General features: G+C 57.9%; 5 protein-coding genes across 5 annotated transcripts; 1 reads left to right on the top strand and 4 right to left on the bottom strand.

Annotated features, from left to right (window-relative positions):
* Positions 1-1,093: 1,093 nt before the first annotated feature.
* Positions 1,094-2,092, bottom strand: ACA1_055990 (NmrA family protein; the record flags this gene model as incomplete). Its single annotated transcript, XM_004344166.1, has 2 exons — positions 1,094-1,655; positions 1,728-2,092. 2 exons carry the CDS (start codon positions 2,090-2,092, stop codon positions 1,094-1,096), a joined length of 927 nt encoding a protein of 308 aa, XP_004344216.1.
* Positions 2,093-2,662: 570 nt separating this feature from the next.
* ACA1_055980 (uncharacterized protein) lies at positions 2,663-3,244 on the bottom strand (the record flags this gene model as incomplete). Its single annotated transcript, XM_004344165.1, has 3 exons — positions 2,663-2,929; positions 3,020-3,139; positions 3,200-3,244. The coding sequence occupies 3 exons, from the start codon at positions 3,242-3,244 to the stop codon at positions 2,663-2,665; spliced, it is 432 nt and encodes a 143-aa protein (XP_004344215.1).
* An 860-nt stretch (positions 3,245-4,104) lies between these two features.
* On the top strand, positions 4,105-5,642 carry ACA1_055970 (chaperone protein dnak, putative; the record flags this gene model as incomplete). Its single annotated transcript, XM_004344164.1, has 6 exons — positions 4,105-4,318; positions 4,385-4,486; positions 4,566-4,680; positions 4,784-5,330; positions 5,395-5,524; positions 5,605-5,642. 6 exons carry the CDS (start codon positions 4,105-4,107, stop codon positions 5,640-5,642), a joined length of 1,146 nt encoding a protein of 381 aa, XP_004344214.1.
* Positions 5,643-5,687: 45 nt separating this feature from the next.
* On the bottom strand, positions 5,688-6,027 carry ACA1_055960 (uncharacterized protein; the record flags this gene model as incomplete). The annotated part of the gene is made up of 2 exons (XM_004344163.1): positions 5,688-5,815; positions 5,856-6,027. The coding sequence occupies 2 exons, from the start codon at positions 6,025-6,027 to the stop codon at positions 5,688-5,690; spliced, it is 300 nt and encodes a 99-aa protein (XP_004344213.1).
* Positions 6,028-6,628: 601 nt separating this feature from the next.
* On the bottom strand, positions 6,629-13,010 carry ACA1_055950 (serine/threonine protein kinase; the record flags this gene model as incomplete). Its single annotated transcript, XM_004344162.1, has 21 exons — positions 6,629-6,928; positions 6,967-7,226; positions 7,324-7,628; positions 7,657-8,421; positions 8,451-8,663; positions 8,748-8,799; positions 8,918-9,014; positions 9,135-9,169; positions 9,241-9,322; positions 9,395-9,657; positions 9,754-10,149; positions 10,224-10,359; positions 10,462-10,566; positions 10,694-10,935; positions 11,027-11,376; positions 11,467-11,780; positions 11,883-12,188; positions 12,267-12,404; positions 12,593-12,653; positions 12,746-12,845; positions 12,932-13,010. 21 exons carry the CDS (start codon positions 13,008-13,010, stop codon positions 6,629-6,631), a joined length of 4,599 nt encoding a protein of 1,532 aa, XP_004344212.1.
* Positions 13,011-13,879: the final 869 nt, after the last annotated feature.

Raw genomic sequence — 13,879 nt, 5'->3', positions numbered from 1 at the left:
CCCGCCAATGCAACTACCCATTACCCATGCCTTCTTCAACCTAAGGTTGCAGTTCTACTTCCTGGATCTTCAGGGTGGTCTCACCAACCACATTTTCTTTGGGCCTGGTTGCCCCAACCAAAGGTCACCTATTGATGCCACTACTGCCCACCATTATCTGTTGGGCCTTGACCATGCCCAATCTGTCATTTGTCAAAAACTGAATCCTGTGGGAGTGCTTCATGAACCTTGTTCACTACCTCATCACAGGAAAGAAGTTTGACTTCAAAGGCTCCAAGAACAGTACACACTTTCCACTTCAGTTCTGAAAGTAACCCTTGGCTTACACTACTGCTCAGAAATTCTTTGCCTTGTGCAAGCAGCATCATGAGTGGGAGTGGCTATGTGATTATCAGAAGCAAATGGAAGAATATGATAACCAGTACTGCACACCATAGCAATTCCTTTCTTTGTGCTCTTGCATTACCAGCTGGTGAGACACTGAGGCAGCTGAACCTCAATGATTTGATGGTCCCCCAAAATATGGTGAGAAACCTTTGGGCCAATCGCCTTGCCCTACTGGATGGAAACCTGCTCCCTCATGTGTTCAGATCCCCTACTGTTCTGACCATCATGTGTGTGGATATCATCTTTTATACAAGAGTAAGAAAGCCTCACTTTCTTGCTTAAGGAGAAGAGGAAAGACCAAGCAAGAGTAAAGACCAAGCATGAACAAGAGACCCCTGTGCTGAATGAGAAGACCAAGCCTGGTGGTGTGCCACTTCCCCTATCTCCCCTCCACCTACTCACACTGACAATCCATGGTTCAGATGTAAAGACTAATAGGACACAACAGGAAATTGAAACCAAGGCACAACTCCTAGCGCTTCAAACATGGCCCTCTTAGCTAGTTACAGCTATCCGGTTATCAGTTGTTGTTGTTGTTTTTTTGATTAAAAAGCATCTCTCTCATTTTTTTTTTTGCCAACTGTTTTGCATTTTCACCTTTTAAAGAAATAGATTGCGCCAATAGCGGTGTAGAAGGATGGTTCGTCCTTGCATGGTTCTCTTGACGAGATCTCCCCTTGCCCACCGTCTTCTCCACACTCCCTTACTACAACTGAGCAGTGAGGTTCTTGTAGAAGTCGAGGTGGTCGTGGACGAAGCCGGCCCAGTCCTTGATCTGCGGGTGGACGCGGTGCGACCAGGCCACGTCGCGCAGGCCCGTCGGGTTGTCAGCGAACCACTTGAGGTTGAGGTAGAGCTCCTCTGCGCCCGGGAAGCTGCGCTGGAAGGCCTCGTGGTCGACCTCCTCCGCGCGCGTCGCCAAGCCGGTCACCCGCTCGAACGTGACAGCTATCTGGCGCGCGGTGAGGCTCTCGCTGGCGACCCGCATCTGCTTGCCCAGGTACTGGTCGGGGTAGTTGAGGGCCTCGACCACGAACGCGCCCGAGTCGGCCACGGAGAAGAGCGGCAGGCGAGCCTGGTCAGGGTCCATCGGCATGCTCAGCACGAAGGTGCCGTCTGCCTGGCGGCGCGGGGCCATGGGGAAGCCGAGGTGGTTCTCGTAGTAGGCAGGGAAGTAGATGGCCGTGTAGGGCACCCCGAGGTGCTGGATGTATGACTCGACCATGGCCTTCGACACGAAGTGCGGCACGTAGCTGAACTCGAGCGAGCTGCACAAGGACATACAAAAAAACAACAACAGTTTAGCAGCAGAGGCGGGCAAAAAGATGTAGACTGTATACCTCCAGACGAGGTGCTTGACGTTGGTTGCCTTGGCGGCGTGAGCGATGTGGACGCCATGGTGGAACTCCTTCATCAGGTCGGCCCCCTCCCAGTAGTTCGTCACGCCAAACACGCCGTAGGCGCCCTCGAAGGCGCGCTTGAGCGAGGCCTCGTCATCGAGCTGCGCCTCGACTAGCTCCACCCGGCTCTCGCCGCTGCCGCCCCGCAGCTGCTTGTCGAGGTCGATCAGGTCTAGCGCGGCCTTCTTCGAGGCGTCCCTGGTCACTGCGCGGACGTGGTACCCACCCTGGGTCAGGAGCGCCCTCACCACGCTGCCTCCCTGTTTGCCCGTCGCGCCCAGAACTGTGATGATCTTGTTGCTCATTGTTGATGTGTGTTGGGTCTAGATAAGTTGTTGGCTTGATGTGCTGGGTGGTTTGTTTGCAGGAACAGATGAGCACAAACTATTTATTGATGGCCCAGCGAGTGGGCATTTGCTTCCTTTTTTGGACGTAACTCACCGCTGAAGATGGGAAGGTGTGGAGAAGGTGTGGTGAAGGTGGGAATCGAGCGAGCCTTGCATTTTGCGGCCAATCACCACTTTCCGACAAAGAAAATCACCCGCGTCATGTTCCTAAGCTCTCGCTCATTTGTTTTGATTGGCTCGCTTCATTACTTTACACTTCCATGTCGGCGTTAGGCGCCAACTCACGTGTTGTCACCTTGGGACTGCTGATGAATCCACCGGTAGAGCGAACCCAGGCGCGACCGAGCAGGGAGCACCGGAGCGCGTGGTGTGGGCGTCGTTTGTAAAGCACCGTCGTCTCCCTGGTGGGGTGTCGCCCTCGTGGTGGTTGCCGCCGTGGTGGCCGCCGTGGTCTGCAGCCTGGCCTTTTCAGCTGCACAGGTGGTCGATCAACTTGTGATCCACCGAATGAAGGTAACGTGTGGGCCATCAGTTGTTCGGAGCCTTGCCTCGGAGGTGCCAGTACTTGCCCTTGAGCATAGTCTCGTCTTTGAGCTGCGTGCCCTGGAGTAGGGCCTCCCAGTTCTGCTTGCACGCTTGCGAGGTAGACCCCCGGCCCTTCGCCTGGGGCTTGGACCTGGGCTTGGGTCCCTGTTGCTTCTTGCCGGCCTTCGGTTGCGTCTTCTCCTTCTTCTTCTTCTTCTTCACCTCAATAGCCGGCTTGAGCCCAACGAGCCCGCCCAACGCGTTCTGGGTCTGCAGTGAGGAGGAGACGACAAGTGGTGTGACGTGGTGGGCGAGTTGGTGGGCGGAGGAGGCGTCAGCGGCGAACTGGACGGGTCAAACGGCCAGGCGATGGCCGGTGACGACAGGAGCAGCGGCTGCAGCGGCGTGGACGAGGCCGGAGGCGACGACGGGTTCAGTTGCGCGGGCCCAGGTGACCACAGCGTGGCCCCAGCGCTGGCGCTGGCGATCCCAAGGGCAGGAAGAGAGAAAGAGAGGTTCCGCATCCAGCGCTGCGTACACCGTGGTGGCCAGGAAGGCCAGCAGCAACACCAACCCTGCCTTCATGTTTGAGCGCGCTTTGGGTGAGTGAGCAAGTGAGTGCTTGAAGCACCTCCCCAGACTCGACCATGACCCGCCGTTCACCATGTACAGTGGGTAAATCAACAGCGGCGCCCATCCTACCCTCGGGAACCTCCGCATCTTCTACTTGGCAGCCCTCGCCTCCAAGGTGCCACTGGAGAAGGCGCCCATCATCATGTGGAATCAGGGCGGTCCAGGTTGCTCCTTGCTTGTGGGCATTGTTATCAATCACTCAAGACCCTTCTCAAGAAGCCAAGAAAATCGTTGATGATCATGGAGTGAGTTCTTTCATCGGGTTCTCTCCAGGTGTCGCTGGTGGTAGCCCTCATGTGGAGGATGAGTGTCTATAGGGTGGGAGCTGACCAATCATAAAAGTTCCTGTCAGGGTAACGAAAGACCAACCACAAGAGGGCCCAGCATTTTTCACTCAAAACAAACCAATTTCCTGGAACGGACAAGATCAAGTTTCCCTCAATAGAGTAACATGATCTGGCCTCTGCTTCTCTTCCTTTCGTTCATACTTCCTTCCAAACCAAATCGTTGCGATCGGACAAAAACAGGGTCGCGTAAGGATGCGAAGCACTCGTAGATGGAACCTCATGCAGAGCAACATGGTCTTTCCCCTTGGCCGTGCTGCTGCTGCTGGGTCAACTTCCACCCTCTTCGCCGGGCGCTTACAGAGACCCTTTATCTCCCACCATCACCACACCCGCAGCCCAAGTGCGTACTTACCCCCCCCCCTCTCCCTCTATGCTGGACTTGATTTGGTGTCACGACCCGGTTGGCCAATCATCAACGAGCTTGTGTTGTGTTCATCGTTCGCAGACGTTGTGCTGGGCGTTGACATGGGCACCACAAAGACCTGCGCCGCGGTCTTGGTGAACAAGGGCAAGCCACTATGGGTCGACAATGCCGATGTCGTTGCCAGGCTGCCCTCAATGGTGGCCTTCTCCCAGGACCCTGCCACAGGCGAGAGCACCGTGCTGGTCGGCGACCAGGCCAAGCGCCAGCGCGACTCCAACCCCCGGGGCACCATCTTCGGATTTATGCCGCTACTTGGTAGGACCCATTGGATAGCACCTCCCGAACACTGAGTGTGACTTGCCCCATGTCGCCCACCCACAGGAGGGCGCCACGATTCAGAGGAAGTGGCCAAGCTCAAGCAGCGTGTGCCCTATGACATTGTGAAGGCCCCCAACGGTTCCGGCGACGCCTGGGTTGCCATTGGTTCGGACTCCCTTGGCTTTTTTTCAAACGTGAACGTGACTGAGAGAGTTAGAGCATTAACTTTTATCTGCACCTACAGGTGGGCAGGCCCACTCCCCCGCTCAGATTGCAACATTCATCATTGAAAAGTGCAAGCAATCGGCTGAGAAACACATGGGGCACCCCATTACTGAGGCCATCTTCGCTGTCCCCACGTACGCTTCTCGCTTCAACAGCACAGCTTTCTCCATAGAGGAAGTGTATATACTTGTGGATGCATGAAGAACTCACCTTCCATTCTGGGTTTCACTGTGACAGTTACTTAAACATCGACGAAGCGACCACCACGCAAATCAAGGAGGCGGCCCGCGTTGCGGGTCTCAACGTATTTCGCTTTGTCCATGGACATGTGGCAGCCTTGATGGGCACCGCCTTCTGGCATATGAACTACGGAAAGCCGCAGCGCGTTGCCGTGTTCGAGCTGGGCGGCGGCGCATGCTCCGTTTCCTTCTTCGAGATGACTGATTTTGGCCTTTGCGAGCTCACCAGCAGCAGCAGCGACGCCTTCCTCGGCGGGGAGGACTTTGATGCGACCGTGCTCCAGTATCTGATGGACGAGCTCAAGAAGAGGAAGAACGAGGCCGTGGACCTCTCCCTCTTGGACGTAGCTGCCATCCGCCAGCTCAGAGAGGGCGCCGAGAGGGCCAAGAAGGCCCTTGACTCCGTGCCCACCACAGAGATCGACCTGCCAGCGGCTGTCACCGGCGACAAGCACTTGACCGCCCGCCTCACCAGGGACCACTTCAACCAGCTGACCAAACCTCTCGTTGACCGTACCGCCACGCTCTGCGAGTTGGCTCTCAAGGTGGGTCAAACCCTCGGAGCAGAGAGATTGAAGCTTGTGTTCACCCCCCCCCTCGCTCATGCAGGCAGCCGGTCCCAAGAAGGTGGACCAAGTGCTCCTGGTGGGCGGCATGACCCGAACTCCAGCTGTGGTGGAGAAGGTCAAGGAAGTGTTTGGTCTCAATCCCATGGAGGTGCCCAACCCTGATGAAGTTGGTATGTGTGTTTCCCTCCATTGCAGCATCTCCAATCTCAGGTCCTGCCTCTTCACATATTCACTTCTCCTGTAGCTGCAGTAGGCGTGGCCATCCAAGGAAATGTGCTCCAGTGCTAAGGAGCGACAGAAGCGTTTTTTTTTTGGCGACAAGAAAAAGAGAGCTCAAACTACATGGCAACAGGGGCCCCAGCTGGCACGGGACAGGTCGGAGTTGAGTTGGCGGATGTGCGCGACGTAGTCGCCGTCGGCCACGCGGCCGCGAAGCTCGTCGGGCACGTACTCAGGGAAGCCTCCACGGCCAAAGCACGACGGCGCGAGCCTGACGCGCACTTGGGGCCGCGTGGTGGTAGACGTGGACCTCGTTCACGGCGCCTCCGTAGGGAGGGCCTACCACAGGAGGATAGGCGTAGTGCTGCTGCGGCGCAGGGGAGTAGGCATGCTGCTGCTGGTGATGGTGGTGGTCGGCATGCTGGTGGTAGGCGTGATGGTGATGGTCCTGCATGTGGTGCGCGCTTTGGAACAAGCTGGCCCGAAGCCTTTGTTGTTATTTCTCCAGCTGTTTCTGGTCCGACTTCTTTATTATATCTTTTCTGGTACTCTCTTTGCTGCGGTGAGAAGGAGGCTGTACAGGTTTCGAGGCCAGAAGCGGCGAGGCCATCACACGCCGGCGAGGCCAGCTGGAGCAACGTCGTCATCGCCGACCTGCGAGTCAAGGAAGGCCACGACGTCCTCCATCCGCGGCCGCTTGTCGGCCACCCCGTGCCAGCACTTCTTCATCATCTTCCGGTACTCGGCCGTGCAGTCGCCCGGGATCTGCGGGCGCTTGCCCTCGAGCACGTCGAGCGACACGCCCATGAAGTTGCGCCCGGCGAACGGCTCGCGTCGCGTGAGCGCCTGCCACATGATGATGCCGAAGGAGAACACGTCGGCCCGCTCGTCGTACTTCTCGCCGCGGATGATCTCCGGCGCCGTCCAGCAGGGCGTGCCGCAGCGGGTCATGGTGGCGTTCTCCTCCTTGATGCGCGCGAACCCAAAGTCGGCCACCTTGACGTTCCAGTTCTCGTCGACGAGCAGGTTGGAGGGCTTGAGGTCGCGGTGCACGATCACCGGGTGAGGGAGTGGAGGTAGTTGATGCCCAGCGCGGCCGAGCGGAGCATGCGCAGCTTCTGCTTCCACGTGAGCTTGATGGCGTTGTTGGCCAGGATGTCCTTGAGCGAGCCCTGCTTCATGAACTCGGTCACGATGCACAGGTTGGGCTTCTTCACGCACGCGCCGATGAAGAGCACGATGTTGGGGTGGTGCAGCTCCGAGAGGAAGGCCATCTCGGCGCGGAACTCGAGCATGCGCCGCTCGTCGAGCTTCTGCTTGATGAACCGCTTGACCGCCACCTCTACGCCCTTCCACTTGCCGCGGTAGACACGCCGTACGAGCCCAGGCCCACCTGCTTGCCCATCTGGATCTCGTGGAAGTCGATGATCCACCTACATAGGTTGGCCGAGGTGAGGAACGTGTCCTCCTTGAACATCATCCCCTCGCCCACCGCCGTTTGCATGTCTTCGCCGCCGCTTGATCGTGTTGCAACCTCCTGGCTATCGCTGGCCGCGCCCGACGACGTAGTGGCCCCATCGCCGTCGTCGTTGGTTACTCCGCCGAAGAATCGGGCCTCGAGGCCCTCGGCCTTGAGCTCGTACAGCCGCGCGCCTGCGGAACACACGGCACGACACGATACGACACGCACCGACACACAATCAGCCATCAGAGCGACGACGAGCGCCTGGTGGTGATGACGGGTGTATACCGTTAGGCACGTCGGGCATCTCGAACTTACCCAACGACACCACCCGCGCGCCCAGGCTCAATGGAGCATCGGGGCCTGCTGAAGCCAGCAGCTTGTGGTGGGCGGCGTGGCTCATGACGATCTGGCCTCCGTGGGTCATGGCCGTGATGCGCGCGGCCGCGTTTACCACAGGCCCGATGTACTCCACGCGGCGCGTCATCGGATCACGCACCACCTTGGGTGTGCCCAGGTGCACGCCCATTCGCACTCGCAGCCCTTTGTACAGCACTCTGCGGGTTGCGACCACATGAATGAGGAAAGGTCTCCTGCAGGAGCGCAGAAGGCTAGCCGTACCGGTCATCAGTGTCGCCCCACTCTTCCGCTGCGCCCGGGTGGTCGAGCAGCGCCTCGGGCCACTCGACCTGCAGCAGGGCGCGCTGCACGTCGCAGCACCAGGCCAGCGCGTCGCTCGCCTGCTGGAAGGCCATGCAGAAGGAGCCCTCGCCGCTGTTCCGGTCCCGCAGGAACACCACCTCGTAGCCCTTGTGCCGCTTGAGTACGGCCCGCAGCGTCTCATTGTGCAGCAGCGTGGCGTCGCGCATGGCCGATGGGTTGAACTCCCACAGCGAGGCGGCCCTCGTGATATCGGTGAACACGATCGCCAACTCACCCTCCGGCGCTCGAACCGCACCGCCGGCCGCTTGCGCAGCTACGGCCGAGCCGTTCTTCGATCCGCTCGATGACCCAGAGCCGGCTGACGCAGAGCCGTTGGTTGACGGCAGCGTCCACGACGAGCCGTAAAGGCTGACCCGCTTAGCTTCGCGGTTCGAATTGCCGCCGCTGGAAGACGACGAGGTCCGAGAGGTGAAGGAGGTGCCGGCCGACGTGGAGTCGCCGTTCATGGACGAGAGGCGCGTCATGATCTCGAGGAAGGTGGGCCGGATGACCGGGTCGCTGTGCCAGCAGCTGGTGATCAATTGCTCAAATTCCTGCGGGCACGTGAGCACCTCCGGCATACGCGGCCGGATGTTGTCTCTGATCACCGCCACTGCCACCGCCGCCAGACTGTTGCGCCAGATAAAGGAGTCGATCAGGTGATGCGCGACATCGACAATGCAACTAGCAACAGAAAATTGGTAAAAACGAACCTCATGCCAAAGTAGGGCTGCTCGCGGGTGAGGAGCTCCCAGAGGATGATGCCGAAGCTGTACACATCGGCCAGGATGAGATCAACATCGGCCGACTCGTTGAGCACCTCCGGCGCCGTCCAGTGGACGCTTCCGGCGTCGTTGGCCTGTGCGCCGCCCTTCCGCGCGTCCTCGCGGAACTTGGTGAGGCCGAAATCCGACACCTTGACGTTCCTGATAAGAAAGAGCGGCCCCGCGGAGCGATTAGTACGAGCAGTGATGGGTTAGGACTGAACACATAAGCAACCACTCACTTACCACTTGTTGTCGAGCAGCAGATTGAGCGACTTCAAGTCTCGGTGCACGATTCCTATTGTGCATGAAAGGAAGGCCGCGAGGTAGTGAGTAGAGGTCATGGAAGTGCAAGTTCAAGTATTGCGAAATGCTTGAAAAGATCGAGGCATGGAGGCTAAGGCCATGGCGCGTACCGGAGGAGTGGAGGAAGTGCATGCCCTTGGAGGCCTGGTAGGCCATCTTGGCCTTGAGCGGGAAGGGTATATCCGGGATCAGCTCGTTATGCAGCAACTGCGCATGAGGCACCCCAAAAAAAATGTATATGGGTGAGATCAAGGTGACCAACCACAGCCGCAGACTTAAGCTCGCATAAAATGAAAGGAGAGGGAGGAGGCGCTAAATAAGACGAACCTCGAAGAGAGAGCCCAGCGACATGAACTCCATCACTACGAATGCGAGGGGAGATACAGATCAGCTTAAAAGCTTGTACAGGTGCACATGGATGTATGGAGCGTACCGATGCACATCTTGGGCGGCTTGGTAGACGCCGCCATGAAGAGCACCACGTTGGGATGCCTCAGCGAGGTCATCACCCGCACCTGTAAAGGTCCCTCGGTTAAGAATGCACATAAAATGAGAGAGCCCATTAGTGGGCGAGGGTGTGTGTGTACCTCATCCTGGAAGCTCTTCTCCATTTCTTTGGTGACCTTCTCTGCCGCCATCACCTTCACTGCAACCTCGGTTCCCTTCCACACGGCCTTGTGGACCGCGCCGTATCCGCCGGTGCCCAGCTGCTCGCCCATATCGAGCTCCGAGTACTCGATCTCCCAGTCGTCGGTCCGGTTTCTCGTGTACTTGACGAGGATCAACACGACCACGACGATGAGGCACGCCAGCACCAGCACCACGAACACCGCGCCCGGAATGCCCACCGCTGTGAGATCCCAGAAGATCGGACAATAAAACAGCACAGGTTAGCTACCGGTGGGGCGGTGGTGTTGTGGGGCCACACGGAGGAGAGGGCAAGAACCGAGGCCGATCGTGGCTGAGTCGCTGCTTGAGTCGGTCGACACGAAATCCTCGCAGTATTGCCCGGTCCTGCCGCTCGGGCATACGCACGCCTGATTGGCGCACGACCCGATATCCGAACACAGCTTGCCGTCGTTGATGCACGCGGCCACTGAGCTCACCGCCACCCCGTTGCACGTGAACGCTTTGAGCTGGTTGAGGAACAGGCTCTTCAGCACGGGCTCGGTCGATCCGATGATGTAGCCCTGCCTGTCAGCCGACAGCTTGGCTTTCGGGCTGGTCTGCGTGTAATAGAAGAAGTCGGCGAGGGCAGCCGCCTTGCTGCAGTCCTGCATGGTCCGGCTGCGGTAGATGAGCGCCGCAAACGCCGCCAGAGGCCAACTGGCACTTCCCTCGGCTAGCATGGAAAAATAAATTAATAACAGAGATAAATAACGTGTAAAGGAGAGAGCGCGGCGGGGAGAGTGGTACTTAGGATGACGCCGCCATAGGCGGGTGCTGTGGTGAAGGCCAGATAGTTGCGCAGCGCACTTGCATACGACGTCGAGTTCGCGTGCACCAGCACGCCCGCCTTGTTGAACATGTGTGCCGCGGCAAGTCCACGCGACTGTCATTGCACGCAAGGTGAGGGGATGCAGAGGCTTAAGTGGGGAAAGGAGGTCGCTGCAGCGGAATAGAATCCTTAAGCGCGAGGTGGGTGTCAGCGTACCAGCAAAACAGCGGAGCGAAGTGTGACGGCAAAGGCATCAGGAGTGCTGGCCAACGTCGACACCAGAGTGGAGTAGTTGCTGGCCGCTATCGTGGTGGCCAAAGCCTGCACCGGGAAACGCGCCACGTCTGTCACGCCCACCTGTGTATTGTGCGTGTGTGTCAGCAATGGAACACGCGATGGAAACACGGACAACACAGGTGTGAGAGTAAAAATAAATTTAAAAAAATACCTGTTCAGCAAAAGCGGGCACGGTGGCGTTGAGCAGGGTGGTGAAGCTCTCTGTGATGGACGAGCTCGTGGTCTGAACGATGACCTGGATCGGGCGGGTGGGCAGCGCCGCCACTGTGGCTGCAGAGTTGAGGGCCAAGATGCGCGAGTCGTTCCACATGGTGATCTCGCCCAGATAGATGTCCGCCAGCGTCTTGAAGTCCAGCACCAGATCCAACCCATCAAGTTCGGCCAAATTGTAATCTGTTTGTTTTGTGTCGTGTCGCCATTCTGATTAGAGCGGAAGGGAGCAAGCTATGGCCATCAGCAGGCCAGAAGGTGAGAGGGCCAGTACTCGGGACCATGCCAAACACGGCGGCAGGCAGGAGGGCAATGTCGGGGATGGCCGTGGTCCACTCCGCTTCGATGCCGTTGATCGTCGTGCCAAACTCCTCGTCGAAAGAGACCAGCTGGCTCTTGGCCTGCTGCGAGGTGGACTCGAAGTATTTGATCGTGACATCGCTGGTCGACTGGTCCGTGGTCCAGGCCGTAAAGATAGGTAACGGAGGCCCGGCGCCGATGAGGAAGGCTGTGTCGATCGCCGGTGAATTGTTGCACTGAATGCTGGCGAAGACGTCGAGGAGGTTTTGGCGCAGGCTCACGTCGATGGGCACGAGCCCGTTCTCGATCGCCAAGTTCGCTGCCCTGATTGTGACACACACATACACACACAACGTGATGTCAGTTAAGACAGGGCCATGTCACTGGAGCCTCAAAGAGAGAGGGACGTTATACTTGTCGTTGACCTGCGTCCAGGCGAGGAAGCGGATCAGCTCCTCGATGTTGTTGCAGTCGAGCGACATGGCGCTCCGGTTGAGCAAGATGAAGGTCATAAAGGCCAGCGGCCAGGAGTCGTTGCCCGGTGCATCGCTGATATCGACCGAAAGGTTGCCGGCGCTGTAGGCCGCAGAAAACTCGGCCATGGCGGCCTGCACCGAGTACTTGCTGGGCAGAGAGAGCTTGCCGGCCCTGTTGTACATCGCGACCCAGGGTAAGCCCGCCGATTCGCCATCGCTCTGAAGCGCGAAGGTCATGCTGTTGGGATTGGCCTGTGCATCAACGACACCAACGTTGTTCATTCATCAGCGCCGGCCAACACAACAACAACAACAACAACAGAAGAGACGAAGAGCACAGCAAGGGAGACGAACCAGAACCCAGGCCGTGCGGTTTTTCGATTCCCCGGCTTCGACAGCGCGCCCTGCGAGAGCGGGCGGCATGAGGTCGAACGAGTTGTTGGCCGCTGCCAGCGCGGTGCGGAACACGCTGCTGAAGCTCGACACGGCCACCTTGAACCCCTCCGCCAGCGAGAAGGCGTTGTTGATGTTGTAGGCGAGGCTAATGGGCGCGGCGGGCAGCTTGCTGGCGATGGTCGGGTTGAGGGTCTTGATGCGCGTGTCGTTCCACATGGTGATCTCGCCGGCCCAGATAAGGCCTACCGTCTCCCTGCTCAGCACCTGCGCACCACATCAATTAATAAAGAAAAACAAATCAACAAAGATTACAGATCAGCGCCAGAAGAGGAGGGGGTGTACGAGGTTGGGATCGGAGGAGGTGAGGCCATCGACGTTGTAGGCGAGGACCAAGGCCTGTCCAAACAGCGGGAATTGAACCAGATCACCGAACTCGACGAGGAGATTGGCTGCCAGAGCTCGGTCCGAACCCACAAAATCCTGGCGATCGGAGGACAATTAGACGAAGTTCAACCATTTCCTCCCGGGCGATTCTGCGCTCATCTACTCAGCTGCGTCCTCGTGTTGGCCCAAGTCTCCCGTGCACACAGCGCGTAAAATAATAATAATAGAATAGAATGGCATACAATAAAATAAAATAAAACCTAAAAAGAAAAAAGGGAACGCACCAACTTTTGTCGGCCGTAGGCAGCGAGAGCTTCCTCCATGCCGCCTCCTGTGTACGATATGCTGATATGATGGTGGATGGCGTATGTCCACGACACATCAGCAAATCAATCTCTGGGAAGTCGAAGGGAAAGGAGGGTAGTGCGCGCGCTCACCTGACGTCGTCCCGCACGTAGGAGTAGCGGTCGGCCCAGGCCGTCAGTATGGTCCGAGAGTTCGGCGTACCGTCCCCGAACAGGTTGGTGCTCATGGCCGCTTCATTGACGCGCACACACACAAGCAGAGATGAGCGATCAACTCCCGCACACGCCCTCTCCCAAAAGAAGGTAAGCTTAGGGTACCATCAACAATGGGCACTGGCTGCAGGAGGAGGCAGAGAAGGCCACAGACGGCCAGCACCAGGCGCAAGGCGAGCCCCATTGTCCACCTCTTGTAGGATAGCGCGGTGCGGGTGGTGCTCAGGTGCGCGGGTTGTAGCTTGTTTGTTCAACGGCCGCACGACCGGTGGGTTCGAGTACTCGTTGCACTGAGCCGAAGGGTTCGGCGGCGAAACGTGGGCCGTGGTTGCACCCGGCTGTATCCACACGGAGTGCAAGCTATTGAATCCGATCACCGAGACTCGGTGTTACTCAAAAGGACGCGATGCCATTCGCCCAAACGGCCAAAGCGCGAGGAGGTGCTCCGGGGAAATGGGCCAACGGTCCACAATTATTGGCCCGGTCATGTTTCGCTCCAACAGTTGATTGTTGTGCTCACCACCCGGACGATCGGGGAACGACGCCCAACCGGGGATCTAATTTAAGGCGGCTTCCGCCAGTAGCGCCATTGGCCACTGAATCGGATTTTTGTAGACTGATGGCGCAACACTGCGTCACAACGGGAAATGGAGAAGAAACTAGTTTTGTTCATCCTCGCTGAAGATCTAGATTGGTGTGTTGCGCGGTGTAAAGCAGGCTGTGATGCCATTTCTTAAGTCGCGATGGTAGGGGGGTCCTGTGGCCATGTACAAGTGAGATTCGGTATGTAGATTTGTCAATGTTTGATTGAAATTGAAGTACCTTGGCATGGGCTTTTTGATGGTGTGTGGTTGGTGGTGATGTCGCATATGGGCGAGGACGAGGTCGCGGTCACACAGGGAAGCGCAGATGGTGTACATGGAGCTGGCACCTTGGTGGAGGACGTGCACACGGCCAATGGTCCCTACACAGAGGTATGTGAGACCATGTGCGAGACAGTGGTGAAGTTTTCTGTACCAGTGGTGCAGGAAGGGCCAGTTGAGTCACAGGTGG

Source organism: Acanthamoeba castellanii, assembly GCF_000313135.1.
Source record: "Acanthamoeba castellanii str. Neff unplaced genomic scaffold scf7180000084594, whole genome shotgun sequence".
Lineage (NCBI taxonomy): Eukaryota > Discosea > Longamoebia > Acanthamoebidae > Acanthamoeba > Acanthamoeba castellanii.
Note: the sequence above shows the minus strand (reverse complement) of the source record. Positions and strands in the feature narration are given on the sequence as shown.